We start from the raw sequence: 27,757 nt of genomic DNA, 5'->3' as shown, positions 1-27,757 counted from the left end.
ACTTCAAATTAAAAAAAATATACTTTTCGAACTAAAAGAAACTGTTCAGTGTAAAAGCAAATTTTTATAATTTTAACAACGATTCTTTCGGATTGTAATATTGACTTTTGTATATAATTTCCTTTTTAAAAAATTAGTTCATATTTCAAAAAGAAAAAAAAATCCACAGAATTTCAGCATTAATTAGTACTGATAATCTAAAAATTTTTTTATTAAAATACCCCTTTGAGTTTCTTTTTATTTTACAAATTTCTCAATAAAAATCATTTATAAATCTTTTGACAAATAAAACTTTTCCATTTACGAATTCATCTAGAAAAAGAATTGCTCTTTGTAAAAAGCCATTCATATTTCACATAGATAACGCATTAAAATACACTAAAGTCCTTTATTAACTTTAACAGCTTTTGAATAAATTTCAGAATATAAAACTAAAAAAATATTTGAAAAATTAGAAACATTTCACATAAGTAAAGATATCTTTTGTCTCTTATGAAGATTTTTGTTTCATTATATATACACAGTTTTGAAGAGATTTGATTTTTTTTTAACATAATCTAATTTTAAATTTGACAGACTCTAAAAGCATTTGAAAGAATGATATAGTATTCATGATTTTTCTATCTTTAGAATTTATGCATCGCATATGATCTTTCTGTCTTAAGTGTGCTTTTGCTTGTTTTTCAATTTTTTTTTTTAATTTCAGATTTACTCTAAAATATGTCATAGAATTTATCTTACAAATGATGAACTAGCACTTTATTTTATATTTATTCTGAGTAATACTTCTTGCTTTTACTGAATACAGTAATTTATTATAAAACTGCGTTGTCCTACATTTTTTGATGCTGTATTGAAAATTCATATTATATTATATATATATATATATATATATATATATATATAATATATATATATATATATATATATATATAATGTAATGATATTTTAAACTCTTAATTTAATCCAAATTAATTTCCAAAGGTTTATCTTAATTTAGCCCATAGTAAGTCCATTCTCTTATTTCATGATCCAATTCCACTTTCGGTTTAATTAATTCCTCTATAAAATTAATGCGTCGTCAGTACTACGTATCAAATGAAAGTGATACTTTTCGTTGCCCTTGAAAAGGTTTCAAAGGTCACCACGTGTATTGAATTGGCGCTTGGCCTTGAAATCCATATTATATAAGACTAGCGATCATTTGTTTCGGCTCTTTCTGCCTTTTTTGCCTTCTGCTTTTGTGCCGAAATGCGCGTCTTGTAAAAAATCATGCCTGTCACTCGGAATAGAATAAAACGGAATTAAAAATACAAAGTCTCGTCTATGTCTTCAAACCTGCCTTCTGCTGCAAACAAAATAATTGTTACATATCATTTAGCGGACAGGATTCAAATTATATTACACACACGCACACACACATATATATATAGGTGTGTGTGTGTTCGAAGGTATTTCTTGTAAAGTGTAAGATGCACATGATAAAAAACGAAATTATAATTATCGATAAATTTGATATTGTTTTAGATTTTGGCTGATGACAGTTCTTTACAGATTCATCCAAAACTTATTTAGAACTATGATGACTCTGGAATGTTGAAAGATTTCATTAGTATAGACCATTGTTTAACAGTTACTTCCCTGACTTACGCAGATGGACTCTTTGTCATAATTACGATTAAAAAAGATGTTTGTGGATTGTAGATCCTCTATAAATGCATTTACATGACTTGCATGAAATAATAAATAATTCAAAATAATTTATAGACTAAAGCTGTTGGAATTAGATGTACAACATTTAGCCCGTTGTTACTTCAGAGCTAATAGATGCTCATAAGAATATTTTTAAAATTTTAATTTAATATTAAACAAAATTTCGATGCTTCTCCTCGGTATTTTTCGAAAGTATTATAGCGAAAAATTCATTGTAACATGCATTTTAAAACCAAAAATTTTATTTTAAGAATAGAAATTTATTTTCGTGCAATTTTTCTTTTTCATACGATGTAATGAGAAAGCACTATAATTATCAGACTATCCGAAACGAGATTTTGATAAATATCCCAAATTCCAGACATGCCCAAGTCTGTCTATCTATGAACATGATAATTTTAAAACAATATGTGCATGACACATGAAACTTGGTATGAATTTTTTACACTGAATGTATAAGTTTCTATAAAAGTTTGAACGAAATCCATGCGGAGGAAGTTTGTCTATCCGGATGTATGAATATAAGATAGTTTCTCTGTACTAAAAATAAATGTAATAATGTGCTTTTAGAATTTGGTACACAAATTTAGCAATTAAAGTATTTATTCTCATTAAATTTTGAACCAAATCTGTCAGGAAGTTGATCGTCTATCGGTGTATACGTTCTTATGCAAACTCGGCAACTCAAAAAAGTAATGACTCAATTATATGAAATTTGGTGTGTTTGGACTATAGTTATAATTATACATCTATTGTGGTGTTTCGCAAGAAAGACCTCTAAAATACTCATTCGTTTTTGTTATTTTTAAGTGCACATTAGCTGTCAATCGCCATATATTATAGGCTAATAAGTTCTTTTACATCTATTGTTCAAAGACAGTATGTGTTATTAATACACAAGTACATTAATTAGGAAGTATATGAAAAAAGTATTTGGCCTTAGTTGGCACTACTGAAAAAACAAGAGACGCTCACTTGGCTTAAATCGCTGACAGATAACTGTCAGCGGGCTTGTAAAGTGCCATAAGTCAAAATACAACGTGAAAAAAAATTGGGGGATATTACTCTTAAATATTTGCCTTTTTCTGCTTGCGCATGGTGTCAATCTTATAATAATAAATACATTTTTGTGTGCCAGTATTGCTGATGATTAGACAATTCTTATAAGAAATATAAACACAGACAAACGTCTGTATAATTCTATGGATAATTATACAAATTATCCATTAAATGGACGAAATTATCCAAATTTTCCATAGAATTATATTATTGAACAAAGATTAGAATTTCTGATGATTTATATTGTTTTGTTACTCTAACTAATTACGTTACAATCGTATTAATTATATTATTATTCTTACTATAGTTAAGGTAAAAAACGTTTTAGGAAAATAATCAGTCTGACTAATAAACCCTAATTAATATACTATAATGCTTTGAATCAATGAATCGTATATAATTTTTTTCTATTATTTTGTTTATAGAATATTGATCAAAATTTCGATATAGAAATTCTTGACGATTGCAATATTCTCTATTTCATTTTATACGTCGTACTTTATTATGTTTGTAACCATGTCTCTAAAAGTTTTTTTCCAGATTTTATTACATCTATAAACTTATTTATACAACATTTTTATTCTGAAACATAGGTCATGCATACTATCTCTCTCTTATTCGTCTTTATAACAACACTTTCTTCTTCTAGACGCTCCCGTCTGCAGAGAAGATTTAAAAAGATCTTATTCAGTAAAAGTGGATGAAATGGAACGAATCGAATGTCAGGTAGATGCTGATCCATCGAAAGTCAATTTCAAGTGGAGTTTCAGCAATGCTGCCGATCGTCACTACAACGTCTCCTTCACCAGTGCTGGTTTACGAAGTGTCGCCACTTACATTCCCCGCTCCGCAAGGGATTATGGGACACTGTACTGCTGGGGCAAGAATTCCGTTGGAGAACAACAAATGCCGTGTATATTTACCATCATACCCATAGGTAAGATTGTGAAAGATTCTGTTTTCGAAGTCATCGGTGCTGAATGATGAAGTCTTATTATTTCTATTTTATTCCGGGGCTTGTAGTGTTTTATAAGTAATGAAGTAAGAAACAAAAAGCATACACAGTGTTATTTATTATATTTATAAAAAATATTACTTTCAATATATGCTTAATAGAATTTCATAATTAACAAGTTGAATTCTTAATATGTAAAAGTAAACCCTAGTCGATATTTGCATAATTCTCATGAAATGGACCACATGTATGTTATTTTAAATTTGTAATAAATAGAATTCTTTATATTACGAAAAAATTAAGTATTATGATTCAATCTTCTATTTCTCTTACGAAGATATAAAGTGAAATCTCCCTTAAAGAACTCCTTCCAAAACGAACTCATTCCTCACTTAATAATTCCTTCCATCATAATGAGCAAAGAAAATGTATAAATGTGACTCTCTTGACAAGCGATGTTTCGCAAAACGAATGACGAGGAAACATCTAAGCGACGTGTGCGTAATCCTATCTGTATCTCGACTATGAATCTATGTTTATCGTTTTCTGGTAATATTTTCCCGTGAAACTAAAACGGGAATTGCAGAATACATAATTATTGAAGAGTTGAAAAAAAAAAGCGAAACACTTTGGAGACATCGTGATTTCACATAGCGAATTCAGTGACCAGTCAATAACGAGCGAACAAAATTTTAAGTTGCTTTCTGTGTCCCAGCAAAAATTTCATCTGGAGAGAAGAAATAACTGCCTCTGTATAGCATCAACCTTCTAGTGATATAAGGATGATGCTGCAAGCATGAGGAATTATTGCATTTCATGTTGACAAGCATCGCCCTCATAAGGGAGTAGTTGTGTACACTAAAAATTCATTTACGATATGTTTGTGTCTAAATTGAGCCAAATTTTGAACTGAAGCCGAAGAAAAATGAATTTAGACAGCTGTCTTGTGAATAAACACATGCATTATAAATAATGAATTTGATTATTATGATTTTATGTTTTTTTCGGAAGTCTTAGTTTTGGGGCTTTAAAAAAAAAAAAAAAAAAAAAAAATTCTATTTTGCATTGATTCTATGGAAAAGATATGTCACTTAACGAATATTTTTCTTTTTCAGGGAGATTCCAAAATCAATTTTTCTCGTTCAGCAAGGTTCCACTGTATTTAAAGCAAACTAAAGAGTTCTATACCCATTAATTGAAGTATAAAACATACATTAAAAATATTAAATGAGGTATAGAAACCTTTATTATGAGATATAGAAAAAATATATCTCACGGTTTACATATAATAAATAGCAAATATTGAAACATTTAATCTTTCTCTTGAATCATATTTATCTTTGCCTACTTAATTGCAAATAGTATAAAATATTTAGAAGAATTTTGATTTAATATTTCAGAGAGGTCATTTCTTATAAGTGATTAATAAAACTACTTTTATGTCATCATAAATTTTTTTTATAAATTATTCTTGTATATATTTTGAGTATATTTCATCGTCTTAAATAGTATGACATATATATTCACTGATCAAAGTATAAATATCCTTTAAATATTTATTATCATCTAATTCCGGATCAAAAGGAAGTATTAAATCCAACTTCAATATCCAGGAAACCTGAAGAGGAAAGAACATGCACAAATGATTTAAACGTTTATCTGAATCAAAATGTATGGTTTGATAAGACCATGGGTTTACTTTGACTGATCTAAGACTTTGTTTTATAACGATTTAATGCTATGATTTCAATAATTCCTGCTTACGTAATACATGCCAAATGCTCTGTACTAAATTGAATTTGGAATCTTTAGGGTTTCACCGAAGGGAAAAGAAACTGAATCACAATTCAGCGTCAGTCAGTCAGCATTTAAATTATGAATAATATATTCAACGTTTACATACTCTTATGTATATTATATAATGTATACTGTATGTACAGAGTGTATACTATATAGTATTCTTTATTCCCTAAGGCAAAAAAAGGAGTGTCTGTGACAGGTGTAGGAATTTAAATAAGATTATAAGCGGCACATTCTCACGTTTTTAAAAGAAAATTAATAAACTGGTGACAGACCATAGCAAGTAATGATTTCTCTCTATAATGAGACTCTAAGTGGGGTTCCATGATTTTCTTCTTAGCGAAGCACATATGTTGGCCTTGTCAACTAAACTCTTTCAAGAAAGCAATCTCCATTCACCCGCAGAATTTGGAGTTATATTGAACTCAGATGTTATTTTAGTATTCCAATGCCACTTTTTCCAGCAAAAGGTTACAATATACATGTTAGACTGAAAGGGATAACAATCAACATCTAACGTATCATTGATTTTAAATGATATTACAAAGTCTAAAGTATTAAAATATATAACATTGATGCATTTCATCAGAAAAGTTTTTGTATTAAATTTAACTCTTCCACTGTTGCTATTCAAATCCATAATTCCAAATCAGAAGATCTCTGTTTGCGAACTATTGTATAAAAAGAAAAGGTACACTTACATATGATCAATCTTTGCAATCACTGCAGAAATATAATGTCTAAAAGTTGATTGCAATTGTTTTATTTATACTATTCAAAATAATAACTTAGCATATGTTAAAAAACTGACATATTTTAGTAATATTTTAGCGCAAATAATTCGAGTAAGTAATATCGCTATATTTTTTAAAGAGATTTGTATATTAATTGTTGATCATTTCGGTTTCTTTTTAAATCCATAATTCCAGATCAGGAAGGTTTCTATTTGAGGAAAATTGTATAAAAAAAGGCTCACTTATATGTAAATTCTTTTTTAATTTACTACAGGAATATAATGTCTTAAACTCGACTGCGGTTTTCTTTTTATTTACACTATTTATAATAGAAAGCATATGCTAGAAAAGTCACATATTTTAGTTAAATTATAACACACGTAATTGTTATAATTAGGTAGTAGTCTTCATAAACCTGCTTAGTTTAATTTCTGATTGCGAAGACACTCACAGAATCTTCTACAACATACTTAAACATTTTAAGTAAAATTACTTTAAAAAATCATGCCGATTGCTAAATCACTTTTTAAAGTGAATTAATAAACTCAAATAATTAATTATTACTCTTTTTGCTTTTTCATTTTGTAAAATTTGATTGATTACAAAAAGTTTGTGGTGGAATAAGTCTTAAGCATTTCTTTACCCGCAAAAGGTGAAAGATCTCGATTTAAGACTTTTAAATAATTAAAATCTTAATTTCCTAGATCCTAATTAGATCTATTTTTCCTAGGTCCGCCTGAAGCGCTTGAAAATTGCACCTCGGCAAACGTCACGTCATCATCGGTGACAATTTTATGTGTAAGGGGCCCACGACAAGATGCAGATCTGAAATATAACTTGGAAATGTTCATGGATGACAGGCCAGAGAAGATATACTCAACAAGTAGTCCAAGACCGTATTTTGTAGTGAATAACTTAGTAAATGGCACACTGTATATTTTTGCAGTTTATGCTGTCAACCATAATGGAAGGAGTGATCCACATACAGTAAAAGTATGGACCAAACGCTTACCTACCGAGGAAAGAGGTATTTTATATCAGATATGAAAGTAGTTGAAAATATTTTTTAATATACTTTTGAGCTTAAGTTTCGTATTTTACTAAAAAAGGTTACATGCTTCTGTATAGTAAAGGCTCCTCCCCCTACTAATAAATTTAACCTTATAAATACCAATAGTCAATAAATGTTGTCCGATTCTCAAATATAACTAAAAACTCTTACACTTAGCAATATATACAATAATTTTGATACTTATAAATTTAAAAATAATTAATAAAATTACTTTATAATTTATAATAGAGTAATTTGGATAAAATTTAGGTTGTCTATTATTTTGAAATCAATGAATGTAAATTAAATTAAGAGTAAAGGCAAATTGGATGGTCTTTGTAGATGATTTAAATATGACCATTAAATAACTTCTCATTCTTTCACTTTTATATCCCATGTTGTAATTTGAGAGAAAAATAAATTAAGCAATTCTGATGAAATATTTATGTCATTTGAAATAAGTTAAGTAATTTAAATGTAATTCGTTGATGACTAACTTTCCCAATAACATTTATATTGTCAAAATGCATGATCATTTAATGAATTGACATAATAAATTACAAAGCAAATAATCTAAAGGAAAAAAAATATGAAATTATATCTAGTTTCTTCATCCTGGTTAGTAATCAAAAATGATATCAATTCATTAGATCATTTATTACTGGTTGTATAAAAGAAAAATTAAATTTTTCTACAATATAAAAATGGATAAAATTTTGTAATAGCGTTGCTCTTTAACATCTGCATTATTCATTTTGCAGTATAAAATGCCAGCTGTATTAAAATTAGTCAAACTAATTTTTATATAATTAAACAGCATCAAAATTGCAAGTAATTAGATTTTCAAACTGATTTCCTGCCGCCAACTTATTTATTTCCCCACTGATTGGATGACCACAAATTAATTTAAACGGAAATTTCTTGCTCCCTTCATTTACCAATATACCCGAATTTGTTTATATGAATATATTCTATTTCTTTCCAGCTCTAATATCTTGATAACAGTTGGAGGTAGATCAGAATTATCGGGATGTTTTATAGAATATGTTAATAAAAGTCCATATTCCGCACTGTTCCCTCTATTATCTCCTTTCTTTTAACAAATTAGACCCCAAAACCACCTGTAGATGAAAATAGAAAATAATATAAGTTATATTGTTGAAATTATTTTCTAGTTTAATTACATATTTTTTTTAACCACCAACTGACTATCTTCAGCTAAAGTTTGAATTAACCCAGCGTTTTCTTAACGGAACTGATATTTAGAAATTTTCATATTTGATATAAAAGATAAATAGATTTTCTTAAGAGTAGGACATCTGATACACTTGATACCAATTTTTTTTTATTCGATCATATTTAGAAGTGTTTAAAATAAAATATATAAACTGAAAAATCATATAATGCTGAATAATCTCCGAGAAATTTGTTAATGATACCATTTACAACATCGGTTGTATAAGCTCATGACTGAATGAACGCTTTTGGAATATGCAACACCTCTGACTAAAAATCAAATGAATTCACTGCTTTTATTTCCTATACCAATAGAATCATTAAAATTATTTTTATGCCTAATCTTAAAATTATATTATTCGTAGATATTAAAATTCTATCAATATATGAAAATTAATTGAAACTTAATTTTGGAATAATTCGTATAAAATTATATGAATCCAATTTTATTTGGTCTCATAAAAATCTCAACTCTAATGCTGCGTTTTCTAAATATTGCGGAACAATACTTTTAACAAAAATTTTTACATATCCTGGACTGACATTTAAATTGAATTCAATCCTCATAATTATTTGAAGTGCAGAATAATTCTAAAAGTATTTCAGGTAATTAGTAGTCCTGAAACTACATTACATTATAAAATGAATAAGAAGTATTTCATACGCATTTAAATCCTATTTCACCATTTAAATAGGAATAATTTCTAAGAAAAATCACAATATATTTAAAAGCAATTTATAATGCATTTTAAATCCGTCCATTTCCTTTTAATAATAGATTCCCTAATTAATAACTTTTCTCCGGAAGAAAATTAATTAAAAAGAACCTTATTCAATAAATTTAAATCTAATAATTAAATTTGGATGCATTTTCGTGCCTGAAAAGCTTTCTGACAAATATATTTTTGATTCTTTTCAGATAAAGCTCTTTATTGGAATAATAAGCTTCAGATTTCAATAGAGAATTAAATCGAATTTATTTACAGGCATTTTAAAACGAGAAATATGTATATTATATCAAATGAAATTATATTTTATGCATTATTTCTATTCTGATGGGAAAATTATTCATCTTAAGGACACAAAGCAGGAAAAAAATTAATAGCTAGGAAGATAAATGAATGAATTTTGGTTCTAAATATTTCAAATTAATAAAGTGGATCTTAGTAGTTTAACTAATATCATTAACTATTGTTGACAAATTCGTTTATAGTTTTCAGAGAACCGGATGCTTTAGAAAATAGTGCAAGTGATCACTTCTGGATTGGACCCAGTTTATTAATTGCTGTTGCCCTTTGCTGTTTTTTAATTTTTGCTGCAGCAGCCATTTGGTCGAAACTTCGAGGTGGACCTGGATGTCAAAAATGTAAGTCTAAGTTTTGTGAAGTATTTGATATGCTTCAAACATCATCTATATTATTTAAACCTTTATTTAAGTACGTAGAGCACCCCAAAAATGAAACTTAATAAAATAATCGCCAAAAATTGCAAGTCAATGGTTTTTACACGTTCATATTTGGCTATTATTGACAATGACATGCGGTTATAACGTGTATACTTTTATCTTAGCATATATATGCATCTTCGTTTAGATTTAGAAATGGTGAATAATTTTTCTCCCAAACCTTCCAATACCTCGCCAACTTTGTTCTTCACAGGAGTGGGGAATTACCAAAGTTGGCGAGAAATACTCAAAAAGGAAATGAGGCTTTGGCGACAGCACCTATTTTTAAGTTGAGTTATTATTTTGAGAAAGAAAAAAAATTCGTTGATAAGGTCTTTATTTTCAGATAAATCTTAACTTATTTTTAATGAAAACTTCATTATTTTTCTTGTTTTAAGTTTTCGTGTTAATTTGAAATGCTGTCAGAAAAGCACTTCCACAGTTCCATATAGAATTGAATATGGTTACAAATAACTATAATTGATTCCAAATATTTCCGAAATTATTGCGATGATGATTAAATTAATTAAAGAAATTACTAATAACAATAACTCCTGAGAATTGTTTTTTCAAAAAATAACTACCACTTTATAAGTTGTTTTTTTTTTACTTCATTGAAAAGCAAATAACTAGAGGAATATCTAGTGTGTTTAATTATCTCACATTCTGACATGGAATATTTTAGTGTAAATATGTGCAATTGGTTATATTACGAAAGAATAATTTTAGTGTACTTTTGTAGCACGACAGTAGTTTCCTCAAAGTGAAATGCTTAACATGAAATACAAGTTTTCTGTTTGCTCCAACGTTTTAAAAATGTATTTAAAGTTGCTATAAAGCAGCTTTCAGATGCAAAACGTGAGAATTTTCATCTACTTTGCAAAGTAATTTTGCTACACTAATGCATTTGGTGCGCATTTTAATTACCAACCTATATTATTTTACAGCCGTATTTTAGACATTTTTACGACATACTATTATAATTTCTTACCAAGGTTTCGTTAGTATTTTCAGTTCTTCAAAAATATGCTTTATATTTTGACACAGGTTTTACTTTAAAAATTTCTATCTATTTATTTAAAATAAATAGGAAAAACCAAAGAACCAATCCCACTGCAAACATTTTTTTAGATTTCGTCACAGGAAAACTCATTACCTTTAGTAGTCATCAGAATGTGCATGCATCCCTCCTCCCACATATATTATTCTCCCTATTGTGAAATATCACAAAATACATCTTTGACAGAACCTCTGGGTTCAGAAACTGAACCGAATTTGGAAATTTTATCTTGAAACGATGTTTTTTCAAGCATAGATAGAGAATCGGAATATTTGATAATTATTGTGAAACTTTACTTAAATTGTTATTTTCTCTTTTGCGTTATAAGAAATTAGTTTGTCAAGATTAATTGTCAGGACTATATTATTGCTATTAATATTGTGGATGAATAGCTGGTCGCCGAAGGCAGTTAGTCATGTAATTAAAATCAAACATGCAGACGTAATGAAAATGCTCATTAAAGTACATTTCCCCGAATATCCATAAAGATTTAAAAAATAGTTCGGAAAATTAAAATATATGATACCGGCTTTCTTCCAGTACCATTTAAATATTTAAAAAAATGAAAAGGATTTAATGTCTGAAACAAACACATGAAACACATTAGGAAATAGTTACACATTTGGTGTGATTTCGCCAAGAAAAATTCTAGTTCGGAGCCAATGTATACATTTTATTCTACTGATATTAAGTCAAACATATTTAATACTAGCCACCTTTGGCGACCAGCCGGTTCGCCAATCTTAATGTTCGTTAAAATTTTAATAATTAAATATTTTATGCAATTTCTACTTTAATAGCTTCTTCATCAAAATATTTTAAAACTTCAAATTTTGATTATCATATAATTCATTCATAATATTATAAAGGCCTTCAGTCATAACGTAATATGTATCTCTCTCATTTTCTGTTAGCACCCGTAGAATTTATGCTTTAAATTAAAGTGGAAAGAATTTATCTTCAATTAATATAATAATATTTTTTACTGAAACAAAGCATTTTTTTATAATCTGATTACTGAAAATAGAGTCACTGAGCGTTTAAACTTTATGGGCACTAAAGAATATCTTTTTTAATTTATGTAATATCTCAAGAGTTGGTCAACAAAATTTTCTTAGATTCATTATGAGCAGATCGATTAATTAACAATGTTTAAATTTAAATGCATCAAACACTAAGAAAATAAAACGAATCGTTTAAAATAAACGGTTGAAAACAGGTTTTAAAAAAACTACTTAAAAAACGATGTACTTAAAACTATAAGCATATACAAAAAATATATAACTAACATAAATACAATTTACTTACAAAAGCATGCAACTAACCCAAAAATAATTTAAATCATCCATTGATAACGTTGTCATGGCAACAATCAGAACAGAATGCGCATGCGTGAATTTTCTTCGCCGGTTACGTAACGCAAATGCGCGATTTTTTCTACGCCAATTGGGGTAACGCTATGCGGATTAGAAATTTTTAATTTCCTTTATTCTGTTTTATTTTAATTCAAAAGTACTTCAGAATGAATCTGAAAGATTGATTCATTAACAATGTTTAATTTTAAATGCATCAAACATTAAGAAAATAAACAGAACCGATTGAAATAATCCGCCGAAAAATTTTAACCCTAGCCTTATTACTGTTGGGAGAAAAAAAAAACTGAAGCCTTTCTCGTTTGGCGCTGGGGATAATAGAAGATTTTTTTGGCGGAAAAGTTGGCGGTGGGGAAAATGGAAGATTTTTTTGGCGAGAAAGTTAGTTTTTAATTAATAATTAAAATTCTAATTAAAAATTCGAAAAAAGAAACCCCAAGTGCACATTCCCAACCTCCAAGGTATACATGTACCAAATTTGGTAGCTGTATGTCAAACGGTCTGGCCTGTAGAGCGCCAACACACGCACACACACACACACACACACACACACACACACACACACACACACACACACATTGAGCTTTATTATAAGTATAGATGATTTTATTATAAAATAAAGCAAGAATATTTAGATAGGCAAAAATGTAGAGGTGTCTCTGTCATTAAATATTTGAATTTTTTAAATGATTTTATTTTGATAAATCTATCCAAATACAATTATTCATAGTATTGATTCATAGTATGAAATCTTTATTTCATTTTATATTTACATCTGTCAAATGAGGCATTATAATTGCTTAATTATTATCCCAAGTCAAATTAATTTTCAAAAGCAATCACCCCTTGGATGTTGAATCTCTCGGAGAATTCCTGTCGCTTTAGAAGTAGACCGCTTTTTGATGGTGTAAATTCCCCAGTTTTTCTCCACTTTCCCTTTTAAAACAGCATTTTTTAAATGAAGTTTAATCTCTGATCTATTGGCAAATGCTTTTAATTTCGAATCAATGAATTTTTTGATCGACGGAAAAGTAGCTCCTTTTTCACCTGCTTTAGATATTGCTTCAAGGACTAACTTTGGATTGATACTCGTTGAGGGAAATCTGAGCAGTAATTTTGGAGTAAAAGTTAAAACATCTTGACGTTGCTCCATCTTTCGATTTTGAATTAAAATTTTGTAAATTTATAAGTATAATTTTGATTCAAATATTGTTTATCTGAAAATTGAAATGTTTGACTTAATTTGCCATTAGAAGTCTCGTGCAGCTGAGTTGAGAGAGATTATAATAAAAGCAATTGTGGCTCGCGCTTTTTTTATTTCCAACATTTTTCAATTAGATTTCCAGTACAAAGCGGGCTAGTCTGCTATAATACGAGAATAAAAAATAATTCTTCGTATATTAGACATCCAGAAATTAATAATTAACTTATCATTGCTTAAAATGTCATCTTCAAATAATTTCTGTTATTTCTTTGCTGTTTTTTAAAAATAATTTTGATTATATTTATGTTGAAAAAAGTTTTCTTAGTTTTCCTCCGAACGATAGACTTGTCTATATATGTTCCCCTAAACGTCCTTTGTGAAAGCAACTTAATTCACATATTGGAATTAAGTGATATATCTGTAATAGGGCTATTAAAATTTTCTATAATAATAATAAAATTAAATAAAATATAAATTAAAAAATAAATAAAAATAAAGAATAAAATATAATAAAAATAATAAATAAAATAATTAAAAAATAATAAAAATATAAAAAATAAAAATAAAGAATAAAATAATTAAAAAATAATAAATAAAATAATTAAAAAATAATAAAAATATAAAAAATAAAATATTAAATTATAAAATATTAAAAAATAAAACTAATAATAAAATATAATAAAAATAATAAATAAAATAAAAAAAAATAATTAAAAAATAATAAAAATATAAAAAATAAAATATTAGATTATAAAACTAATAATAAAATATAATAAAGTTTTCTATAATAATTTCCCATTCAATTAATTGAAAGAAAACACTGAAATTTCAGTAAATTTTTAATTAATTAAGAATTAAATCGAAATGTTGATTTATACGTGTCTAATTTATATGTGGTGAAAACATATTGGTAGATGTAGATACAAAAGTCTTTCCTTTTGATTTTTTTTTCTACATTAGTATGACGGTTGTTGTAACCTACAAATAGTTTCCAACCAATAAATATTATCATGTCAAAACTTATTTATGGAGAGATGCATTTCCTTTTATGATATTTCAGTGATTAGTAAAAATATTAACGTTGAACAATCGCAGCCGTTCAATTTATAACTTGCTCCAGTATTAATTTAATTAGTTTTATTTTTTTTTATTTTCAAGATATTATGAATCTCTGGGATTTTACATAAATTCTAAAAAATTTCGTCAGAATGACATTCCAATTTAATTCAAAAAATGAAGAGTTTGCAGAATTTGGCCAATAGTTCCATCATTCTCACAAAATAATTTGTTCGCCTGTTTGGCAATCATGTTTCATAGAAAATATGACTCCAATATATGGATTGACACTTTCAATTATTTAAAAGCATATATAAAACATATTTATTTAAAAATTGAAAATAATAAATAATTCTCTTGCTTAAAAGACAGGAAACAATTCAGTTTTTTATGGAAGTATTTACTTGCAGATGCACGAAAAAATTCCACGTATCATCTTTTTTTTTTTTCTTTCTTACCCTATTCTATGGATATCACTGCGTCACAAAGATGTTGTTATATGTCATTGTCTATTTACATGAAAATTTTGGAAATACTTGTTTGAATTTAATTCGACATAATTGGCGATGATGATACATATAAAATGCCTTTATACAATCCAAATACAAAGAACGAATCCTCAAACCATGAGCAATGAAGATTCTCTAATCCCCCCCCAGCCAAAAACTAATTAGTTAGAACCATATCGACCAACCCAGTATCTCTGTATTCAGTAAGCCTCTTCTTTCCTTTTACTGTATAAGACGGAACTGCAGACCACTTTGACGAATCAGCCAATCCATAGACTCTTTTTTTTTTTTTTTTACCAAATATTTTGTTTTTTGCGATAAATTATCCGGCTCACGTAATTATTACTATGCGAATGCGATATTATTAGAAATGTGGGACTATAATTCTTTTTATATGACTGTTTGACTCTTGAAAACAAATGAAACACTTAAAAAGTCAGTTTATATTTTCTAAGTTAATTCATTTTAAATCCCAATTTTTATTTTATAATTACTATGTATAATAGCATTAACTTTACTTAGGCAATTAGTTAAGATAACAACAAAGCATTTAAATTCAGATGGCTTCTGAATAATATTAATATACACAACTTTCACGTTTCCTAAACATACGACAAGCCACCATCATTGCAGAGTTCGAAGATGAACGCGGAATAATAATGCCATTTTATCTCCCGTGGAGCGACTACCTAAAATTCTATTCTGCTACACTGATATCTCTTTTAATGAATGTAACACTTGAGACTTCGCATGTATTTCACGTAATCCATTTCGCTGAGCATTATACTCGCATTTAATGAAACAATATAAATTGTGTAACTAATTTGACTTATTGTTTTGAGCTCCATGTAAGCATAACCGAAAGTGGCTTTCCCATATTATATTCCAGCTAAACTGCACATGTATGGATTAGGCATATATTAATTTTAATTGCATCGCGCATTTTATTATGTAGTTTATGAAATGAGGGGTAGTTTTACAGCGAGAAAGCATGTTTCAAATAAATTCTTTAATATTATTCTTTTAGATGTTTATTATAAACAATTTATAGTTTTATTCATAGATTGGTTTTAATTATATACTTTGGCTGCATCCAATTTATTTAAAGAATAGATTTCAATAAAATGTTCCAAATGCTGTTCAAAAGTCAAAATCAAGATGATTGTGAATTAAAAATTTCAATTTTGTGTTAGAGACAGAGATATATACTGTCCTAGAGTGCGTTCAGCAGAAGTTTCCAATATCTGACATTACCCATCCATCATTTCTACAGACAGTATAAATCATAACTTACTAAATCATTTTTGAAAACACACTTTACTGATAAAAATGAAATGAATTTTAAAATTAGCTTAAATTGCGTTTATTTGCGACAACAACAAGAGATTTTAGTGACCAAACAATGCAGTTTTTCAGACAGATTTCTAATTTATTAATTCTTCTCACTTTTTTTGAAGAAAAATGTAGTCGCCTTCTTTAAATATTTAATCTGATTTGGTTCTCTATTGTTTTCAATGCAAAATATAAGCAACAAAGAAATATTTGTGATGAAAATTCTAAAAATAATAGTTCCAATTTTTAAAGAGTAAGATGATAATTTTCTTCAGAATTTAATTTCATGTGAAAAGTAAAGACAGTGAAGCAAACTAAAATTCTTCCTTCTTTTCTTTATTTCTTGTAAAAGGACACTTTAAATATAAGAGATAACTTTTTGGAGAGTAATACTCCGAATATTACAATTGATATACATATCCTAATTTCTAAATGTCTTTGAAAAATATATACCCATCAAAAATCGAACAAAATATCACACACATGTAATGAAATTGGAAAGTGAAGTTCTGATGCTTTAATATAAAATAAAAACACGTTGTGGTTAAAAAGAATGAAACTCATTTTCATTTAAATGCTACAGTCAATAAAAAGAATAGTCACTAATGCTAAATATTCCAGAAACCATCACAACGTGAAAATTTACCGTTTGGATGAGAATTGCTGCAGCATTCCTTATTCCTTTAAACAAAAGGGTTTCATGTTCAGTTTTTCATTGAGATATTAAATATAATTTTGAGCCCGAGTTGCAAAGATGCCAAACTGGTGATATGTGGTATAATCAGGATGGATTAATATATGTCATAGCCAAAGCATGATCAGGTGTTTTTCAAAGTTTTTCCTAAAACATATGATTTCCAGATTTGGAGTAGTTAAAGACTTCAATCCTTTGATATTTCTTTCATCAATGTTCGGCAATTTTATTGAGATACCTTAAATAACATATCTAATGTCAGCTTGTCCTTTAGATGATTTCTAGGGAAATATTTGGTGATAAATATTCCAAATTGATATATCGGTTGAGAAAAATAGAAATTAATCTAGGTAATCTTCCTTAAGAGTATATGAATAAGAATGATGCTTTTTGAACGATGCACATTTTAGTACAAGATTACCATCCTATATAATTGAAAAGGCTTATCTTCCAATTATTTTTTATTGAAAATATCAATTTTGGGATTATTTCAAAAAACATTGATTTGACTGAAACTGTGTTTTAATGCAATGTATTTAAATAATATTTATAAAATGTAGTATTCTTTTAAATTTATTATTTTTTTAATTCAAAAATCATTTTTATTCTTCGACTAAAATCGTACCGTATTACTGATTTAAATCAGAGGAATTTTAAAAAAAATTATGATAATTAATCTTTAAAAAAAAAAAACGTTTTAGAGCAAAATAACACATGACAAATATATAATAGAAAAGACAAATAAAATGTTTAACATTACCAATATATCAAATGCCTAAGCATTAAAATTGTGAAGAATTTTATATCAAACTTATTCACTTTTATACTACAAAAATAATTTAAAAAGTTATATAATTTCTCTAAGGTAAAGTCTAGGAATTCAAAGCAATTTATTTTCTTAAAAAATCATACATTTTTATAGATTTATTTGGCTAAGGACTATATTTCAACATGGGGATACATATTTTTTTAATAAAACGAAATCGAATTTAAATATTTCATATAGTTGACTAAAAGAAATAATTCAAACGGAAACATTATAAATAGATTTTATTTATCTAGAAATAACAATAAAATTTTAAAAGTGTCTGAAGAAAGAGGCTTAATTTAGAGAAATAAATTAAAGCTGATTTTGGAAACATGAAGGAAAAGAAATTATTTAAGCAATCTCAAAGGCTTAGGCAAAGAAATTCAAAAATAAAACGATTCAATCAAACCAGGGGGGCATGGATTACACATGCAGAGAAAAGGAAACAGGGGGCTACTTTTCCATCAAAAGAAGTCATTTCTTTTCTATTCATTCTTACCGTGTTTCTGATCTTTAAATATAAAAATGCAGCGAAGTCCCCTGCTGCCGTTCTTTGTAGTTCTGTCTATTTCCTATTTGCACGCACGTTTTTCAGAATAAGATTGAGGTTGAAGGCATTGAAACTTTTTTTCAAAAATTTTCCTTTACCGCAATAATGACATTTTTTGAATTCATGAGGAAAAACTTTCTTGTTCTTGACTTTTCGTCACATTCCTACTTTTGTTTATGGATGGAGTTTTGAGAAATTTAAAAAGAATGACGGAATTCCTTGCATATATCTTTTTTTTTTTTTAAAAAAAAGAAGGAATTTATGGAAGCGGATTTAGTTTGAATAGGAGAATTGTAGTGAAAAAAGAAATGAAGAAGTGTCTCTTTTAAGAAATGGAATAGGAAGTTAGTATTAAAGTCAGATTTAGTTATATGTTAATTATCTATAATTGTCTAACAGTTATATGTCAATGTTTAATAAAATATTTATTTTTAAATTAAAAGATAAATTGTGTCATTGTTTGAATATTAATTTACACATTTTCTCCTTTCTGAAATGTTTTTATTAAAACAATATGCAACATGATAATATAGATTATGTTAATAACATTTGTTTCTAGAAATAATGATAAATAACGATATTTAAATGTTAATATCAAGCAGAAAAAATTTCTTTCTTTTTAAGTGTTTTCATGATTATTCATAGGGGGGGGAATTTTTTTTCGATATTTTAACACTAGAACGTCCGTTGGTGTCTATTGAATTTGAATACCGGAGCATGTTTAGTTTGTTCTCCTTTCCACATTTTTGCAGGGAATTCGAAAAATTTTCGTGACTTTTAATCATTTTCGATGGTGATTAGACAGAAGAATGTATTTGTGGTTCTAGGTAAATTAGGATTTTACAACTAAATATACATAGAAAGTCCGCTGGTGTCGTTTTGACACCAAGGCAATTTATCATTATAAATAGTTGTCGTTCAACAAAAAGAAGATACTATTAGTCAAACAAACTTTCCAAAGCACTATCGCACATTTGTTTGATCTTGAATACAGTGTTATTGGGTTCACAGCTGAAATGAATCAATTATTCTAAAATTGTTGTGTCTAAGTGTTTCGTTACATAGCGTTTGCTTATATGCTCATGAAAAAAACAACAACCTTTAATTCTATTTTCGAACTTTGTGCAGAGAGATACCCTGAAACGATGGTTCATAGAAAGGGTCTAAGCCCTGATGAAATTGCTAATTTATTGAGAGAGCTTTCTGAGAATGAATCGGATGATGGTGAACTGTCTTGTTCTAATTTAGATTCGGAGGAAGACATAAGATTGCGTGAAAGTTACAGCAAAGAATCTGAAGAAAATGCAGATGAAATGGATAATATTCCAGGAAAAAATACTAAATTTATAGGATTTACAAATTTGCTAAAATGCAAAAAAGTGCGAAATTAAAGAGTGTAATGGAAATGCAACTAAAAAAATGTGTGTCACTTGCATGAAAATAGTGTGCGGAAGATGTACAGGAAAAAATGAATATCACTATATCCATTGCGGATTAGGTATCTACAAAACATTACGCATAAAAACAATAAATAATGATTAAAAAACTTACATTCCCATAAAAATTACGATTTTGCTTATTATACTAATATTTATGAATATTATTGTTTTCTTTTATTTTACAAGATTAATTAGTTTAATATGTTACATTTTTTATGATATAAAGGGTCATAATATATGATAATTACATGAAATAATATTAAAAAGTCTTAAAACTAAACCCTATTGAACAGTAGTCCTGCAATTATTTAATTATTACAATTTTTTTTACATACATATATTTTTAGTCGAGGTGCTGAAACGACACCGGAGGACATTTAAGCTTAATCGAAATCCCGGAGGTACTAGTGTTAAGCTTTGTAAAATAGCAGAATTAATTTGTACATGCCTCTTTTAATCACACATGTGGTCGCTCGGAATGTTATATTTCGATATCAATCAAATATTATTTTGAATTTTTAAAGCCTTTGTATATTCTGTACTAATTTCTTGAAATTAAAGTGAAAAAAAATCAAAATGCATTTAATTTTTAATAAAGTTTAAAAATAACTCTAAAGTAAGCATTTAAACTTTCCAAAATATATCTGTTCTCGTGTGCCACAGAGTGTGAGCCACCGCTATTATAAATCACCCCCTTAGTAGTTATTGAAAAATCTAAAAGGATCCCTAGCTTGGCTAATTATTGAACAATCACTCTTTTCTTTCTACACTTTTGAGACTGTTCTTGTCTCGAAAGTTAAAATATTCTTCGCCAAGTCGCTCAATGAAATCCCCAAAATGGAGTCATTGAATTTTGACTTATTCGGCATTCATTTAATATGAAAGCAAAATACTTTCTGACTGTGAGATTAAATGCACAGAGAAGCAATATTACAGATTCGTAACAATCTGAAGGTATTTTATAAGGCGGGAAATGCCATCCTATTTTGCCTAATTATAGTAGAATTCCAATAATCCGGATTAACTGAAACAAAGCTTTCTCCTAATAATCAAATGCCCGGTTAGTTAACGATAAAAATATTATTTCCTCAAAAATAATTTGCTAATACCGTTTTAATTTTATGACTATAATACCGATGTTTAAATTTTGCATACTCATATGCTATATTGAATTACCTTTCTTCAACACATCGGATAAAGTCAATTATTCATCTATCTTTATTGATTTTTACTCGGGATGATTTGGTTTGAGATTATTTTTCATTTGAGAAATTCGAATATCTAAAGTTTGGATAGTTGGAATTCTACCGTAACATTTAGATATGAGATAGAGACAGAGTTAGGTGAAGAACAGTAATTGATTGATTGTTGTTCGTCACTTAACTCTGAACAATATTGGATTTAGGTAATTTCAGACGTCGTCTGAATCCATTGAATTCGGGGAAAAGTTTGTTCTTATAATTCTGGTAAAAGAAGCTAAAAAGGTGGTATTAAGAATAATGGTGTTAATTCATGGCATCCCATGAATTGGGAGCACAATGCTTCTTCCGTTGTTTCAGTGGAAATATTTATGGATGAGATTGTGGAAACTTGCAGTGAAATGAGCCACATATTGACCTTAATATTGTTACAAACTTGTAATTTGCTTCCCATCACGCTAGTATCACCGTAAGAAAGACCGTTGTAAGATCTGAGCTGAGCGGCTGCCACGTCAATGACCTGAGAGCTTGGCGACCATTTGGCGACTTGGCGGTGAATTTGGCGAGTTTGGTGACTAAATGGATACTACTGGAAAGTTCGAGAACTTTCACTATCCATCCACTAAGCCCGAGCCAGTTACGCCCTGATTGGTCTGAAGATTCTAGCCCCGCCTCCCGCAACTATAAAAGATGGGCAATCTGAAGCTGGAGAAGAAGTCGTGTGGATCGTAAAAAAAGGCGGTGTGTGGTGAGAGTCGGAGTCGCCGACACGTAGAGGTCTTGGAGGATTAGACAGCAAGGAAGCTGCTGAACTATAGCAATTAAATGTGCTGCGCTATTACAATTGATTAGCGGTATTTGTTGTAGAAGAAAAAAATTTGTAACAATATTGAAAACAAGCAACATCTGGCACAATGAGTTTTCAAATTTAATTTAGAATTCCTTATCCCTTTATTTCTATAGCTTAGCTTTCTTAGCTGGACACGTTGATTAATTTCTCTTTTGATATGTATAAAGAAATAAGTTTTTAAACTTAAAAGTTTTAGAAATTAAGAAAACATTTATATCATTAAATTAGAAAACATTTATATCATTATTTAAAGTCATTGCTTTGCATTTGCGATTGTTTGCTTGATGATGAAGGTTTACCCGAATATCAATTTCTGTACTGAACAAATTTTATCAATTTTACAGATAACCAGATTTTGCATTTTTTTTTGTATTATTTGCTCCATTTTTATCTAAGCCCAAGGTGGTTTCTGCTTCCAAAGTTTTAGATATTTTATCATTTCTTTAAATATTTTGGAACTTTATTGCGTCAAGGGGGATTTTATAATTTATTTAACTCAAAAAATTATACATACAAAATTCTGAAATATCGTATTTTTATTTAATTATTACTCATAAAAGATGTAACCCATTTTTTAGTAAATAAGTTAGTATCTTAACTTAATATTTGTAAACCATCATTTGGTAGCGTCAATATCTCGTAAAATACTAAATTCAAAGGAATGTTTCTATACATGTCTTGAGGTACTTGTGGTAGAATGTTTGATTTTGTAAGATATAATAGAATAGTTTGAGACAATTTCTACCAAGAAGAAACATTTTATTGACAATTTTGTTTCAAAAATTAACTGAAATCTGAAAATTACTATTAACAAAAAAATTGGCTTAAAATTTTTGAATTCACAAGTAGAAAATTAAAAGAACAAGTTAAATCATTTCTTTTCGTTGAATTTTTAATAGAACTCGAAAGCTTACAACTTTCAGATTTTCTTCAATTCAAATTTTTGAATGATTTTTATTTCTTCATTTTTAATATAAATTTTGTAAGACAATTTAAGAAATCTAAGATTTAATTAAACATGCATTGTATAAGAAATAAGTGTTATTTTCTTTTAAATTTGAGAAATCTAAAACAAAATATATGAGAGATTTCTATATATTGAAGTTTTAAGATAGAGAATTCCTTTTTTTACTCTATAAAACTATATTAAACTTAACATATGAATAATTGATTTAAATTAAACTTCCATTCCATAAATGTAGGCTTTTAGAATTAAAATGCACTAATTGCGATATTTTTTGCATTTTTCATTGATGTATGAATATTCATTAACTTTAAATTTTTATGGAAAATATAATCTTATTTAATAGAAGGTTTAAACTTTGTTTTATAAAAAATCTTTTATACTTTCTGATTTTAATACTTTGTTACTATTATTAATACAGATTGGATGTAAAAGTATTTTTATCTAAAAAGTCATTATTAGGAAAATTCAAAACAGCCCATTTTAATTAGCAGTTTACAAATTTTATCTGCTCCTTTTTCTTTAATCATCTATTTTTTTTATTTCATTAATTTCACTTTAGTACAGGAATGCTTTTAAATACCATTAATAAATATTATGGAAAGTTGGAAAATAAAAAAGCGAAATATGTATAAGAATGGAAGACGGAAAAATCATTATGGAAACACTGGAATGCGCATCCACAAATAAAAAAGGAAAATGTATGTGAGTGTATGTATGCGGGTTAATTAAACAAAATTTGGATGTTTTTTCCTTGATAACTTATAAAAATATTATAATTGCATCATCTAAAAATTCAAGATTTTTTCTTTCAATTTTTCTCTTTCTTTTAATAATTTAAAAATATGTTTAAAATTATTTTATAATTCTTCCATTTTTGCAATGAATTCAAATCATTTTCTATCTCTGTCAAATATTTTATTATCTTTCTTTTTCTCTATTTTTTTTTTCTGTTTCTTTTCTTCCGTTTTTCTTTCGTCGCCGATATCCGCTTGAGACAGGCTTTTGATTAGTTAGTGAATATTCGACATTTTACTTGTCATATTGAATATATTTCTGTTCTAAATATACTTTTAATCAATCTTAAATGACATGAAAGGTTGACTTTAATAAAACTGATTACTCAAATGAATAGAACTTTGCCAATGTTGTAAAGGGATTCTTGAAATACAATAAAATATTTTTTCTGTGCAATTAATTAAATGCATATTTAGAAAGCTATATATATACAAAAATTCGTTCAAAATTGACTATGTTCGTGCTCCTTAATCTTATTAATCATTTGACTATAAAAATAAGGTACTAAAAATGCAAACATTTTGGAGGTATGTCTAATGGGAGAGAATATAAAGGTAATTTTAAATCATGTTACTGAAGCTATATAACGGGTGACACACAGACTAACAGGAATACTTTGTTTGAAACGTTGATACTGGAATGTGCACTTTAGCTATATTTCGAGATGTATATCTCTATAGCGGTTGGTGAATAACTATTTTCTACTTACCTGTTTTGCTCTTGATTATTATAAAAGACATCACTATTCTGTGGCTGTATTTTTCTAATTGTATTTTGGATTTTCTTGTGGAAGGAGGCATTCCATTAACCAGTGTAATCAATTTCTTTCTCCTCATACTGGAAGATTTCCTGCAACAATAATAAAAGTTCCACTCCAATCAAATTTTGAAATCTAACAATACTTATCTAATAGAATCATTAAAATTCACACATAAACAATTTCATCGAAGACTAGAATGGAGTCTTATATTATGATTTCATTTTTATATATTAGATTTTGTATATCAGTTTTATACTTTCTGCTCAGGAGAGAATATTATATACAAATTGTAGTTCCTACTTCGCTATATAAAAAATCTATCAGAACCAGTAAGAACTATCATTTTGATTTGCTCTAATATGTCTTTAGATGAGCAACGTTTTTCGCTAGAATTAAGTCCGCAGTCCACTATTCCTTTTTTTTATTACATTTTTATATATTCTTTTTATTAATCTAATAATTTTTATTCTTCCTTTTAATATTGTTGATAGTTTTTTGTAAATAATGTTTCAGTTATAGTCGTCATTTGTTCGCTCAAGCCAAATAATGAAGTATGAAATCCCACGACAAAACTCGTTTCGATTCACGTTCGCAATTATTCCTGGTGAATCAAATGGTTGCTGAAGATAGTTGGTAATGAATAAGATTACCACAAATATTTTGAATAATATATGTTCGCAATCACAATGCAGTGACTGCTTGATATTGAAGCAGCATAGAATACTTAGAATTTTAAGAATGGAATCTCTCCTTACGATTTCTGTATCAAAATTCGTACTGAATTTATCATGCTTCATAGTTATCTATACACATCAATGACATTACATAAATCGTGATCACTGAAAATGATTGAATTAATATCAATATCTTAACCCTTTAAAGGGCCATTTTTTTCTAGTCATATTATGTTAAAATATTTTTAGGCTTGAAATTAGAATAAGAAAAGGACTTCATTTAGCTTATTAGATAAATTTAATTTGATTAATTAATTAATTTGGTTAATTAATAATTAAGTACAAATCAAGATACATCATTTTGTTTGAGATAAGGAAATGAAGTATCTTAGTTTCTGTTTTACTAAAAAAAATTTGTCAGAACTTATGCCAAACTACATAATTTCATACAAAGATTGATAAATTTGGTGGGAAGCATACTTCCCACGGCCTTAGAAAGGGTTAAATAGCATTTTTATTTTGCTTTCTCTCTAAAAATGGTGTGGATGCCAATTAATGTTCGATGACGGTGATAATACATTAAAATTCGATGATAAAATTCAGTTGTTTCATATATAGGTTGAGAGCATTGCTCTAAATAGACGAGGTTAATTTATGATAAAATAATCAGGGTTTTATATAAAAAAATTCATAAATCGAGTTTTTATTTACTTCGAAATATACCTTCGAGAGTAAAAAGTTCTGATTATTTTTAGCAATTACGTGTTCGGAATTTTTTACTATTGGCTAAATCTCTTGTTTATAAATTGCACCTGCACTTTTTAATTAGTGTGCAGAAACAACAAATGTAAAATAATGACATATTTCTAAGAAAAGGAAATTTATATTGCATTACACAATTGATTAAAATTTGTTAATGTTCCTGAAAGATGTTTTTTAACGTCTTATGATAAGCATGCACATTTGCTACTGTCCTGAAACTAACAGATTGTTTCAAAAATTTCCATTTAGCTTTCTCAAAACCAAAATTTACATGCTCATACTGCATCTAAGTATCCAAAAGTCACGGTTATAAATAAAGTACTTTTGTAGATTAATTGCAATTTTTTTTAAAGTAACATTGCTGATTTTATAATGAAGGAAATTGTAATGGCTGATTAAAGATTTTTTCGTACTTTTTTTATTAATAAGGATGAAAAAAGGTAATTAACATTGAACTAGAACTAATTTTATTTATTGAGATACTTACTTTCATTTACTAATGTGTTAAATTTTTGTCTCATAAGCATTTAAAAAGAATTACATTCTTATAACGTTTATTACCATTGAAATAATACCAAGAATAACTTCCAAGAAAGGCTAGGTATAAATATTTATAATAAAATTATGAATATCTTATCTGAAAGATTATTCTACAAATTATCCTTGTTCAATTAACATATATTAATTTAAATAAAAATAATAAAAGAAAATAAATTTGGAAAATTCCTTTTGAAAAATTTTATATTCAAAATATTCTTACAAATAGAAACAGCTTTTTATGGATAAGAATTAGAAAAGCTTGTAAGTTCGAATTAAACAAAAAGAAACTGATTTATTATGAATGAATAGATTGTATTTTTATTGAATATACATTGCAAACTAGTAATTGCTTTTATCAATAGAGATTCTTTATACCTATAGACAAATTGTTTGTGATTACAAATTCATTACTTTTTTTATATCTGGAACTTTGGATTTTGAAAGTTATGCACAAAAAGTATCTCTATTCAATATTGCAAGTAATAATTCATAAAAAAGTGATTTATTAAAAACTATATCTTTGAACTGTTATTTCAAAAATTGACAAATTTTCTTTCTGTTAATTACAGCTATAAGAAATTTAATAAAATACTAATTGGATCTTATAGTATTAACTCCATCATGGCAGCGGATTATGTTGAACTACATCTTATTACAACAAAATAGGGTACTGTATTAATTACAATTGTTTAATAAACAAACTGCATTCTGATTGATTAGTTTGACGTGTAAAGAAGAAAAATTAATTGGAAAATTCTGTCCAGCTGCTATAGCCAAAAGCTACATCAAAGTTTAATTTTGTGATATTTTTTTCGAGGATGAAGGTCGGTGGAGGACAGATAACCATTCATGATGTATCTAATGGTCATGATTTTTCAAATGAAATAAAAAAAATGAGATTGATAAAGTGGTTGTATTTGAAAGGCTGATTCATGTTTTGGCCAGTTATTTTGAAAATATAAATATATGCATTTCATTCAAATACTTTATTGTTTGAGGAATTTTTAATTTTTTTCTATGTTTATCCTAAACTCACTCATATTTAGTATTTATATCACGCTACACATTCCACTGTAATACATCAACAATTTAATATACCTTTTGAAGATAATACCCTCAATAACGGTTTTCAACATCTGCTTATTAATTTTAAAGCAATAGCAATAAATTGAATTGTGATTCATATTAAATTG

At 27.6% G+C, this 27,757-nt stretch overlaps 1 protein-coding gene across 1 annotated transcript in view; it reads left to right on the top strand.

Annotated features, from left to right (window-relative positions):
• The window catches only part of LOC129966382 (synaptogenesis protein syg-2-like), a 176,216-nt gene that overhangs the window by 142,543 nt on the left and 5,916 nt on the right, over positions 1-27,757 (top strand). Inside the window, exons 7-9 of the mRNA XM_056080805.1 lie at positions 3,422-3,709; positions 6,992-7,288; positions 9,762-9,914. Coding sequence (XP_055936780.1) covers positions 3,422-3,709; positions 6,992-7,288; positions 9,762-9,914 — 738 coding nt within the window. The remainder of the gene's footprint in view (positions 1-3,421; positions 3,710-6,991; positions 7,289-9,761; positions 9,915-27,757) is intronic.

This window comes from Argiope bruennichi, chromosome 4, assembly GCF_947563725.1.
Source record: "Argiope bruennichi chromosome 4, qqArgBrue1.1, whole genome shotgun sequence".
Classification (NCBI taxonomy): Eukaryota; Metazoa; Arthropoda; class Arachnida; order Araneae; family Araneidae; genus Argiope; species Argiope bruennichi.
This window is presented reverse-complemented; position numbering and strand designations above follow the sequence as displayed.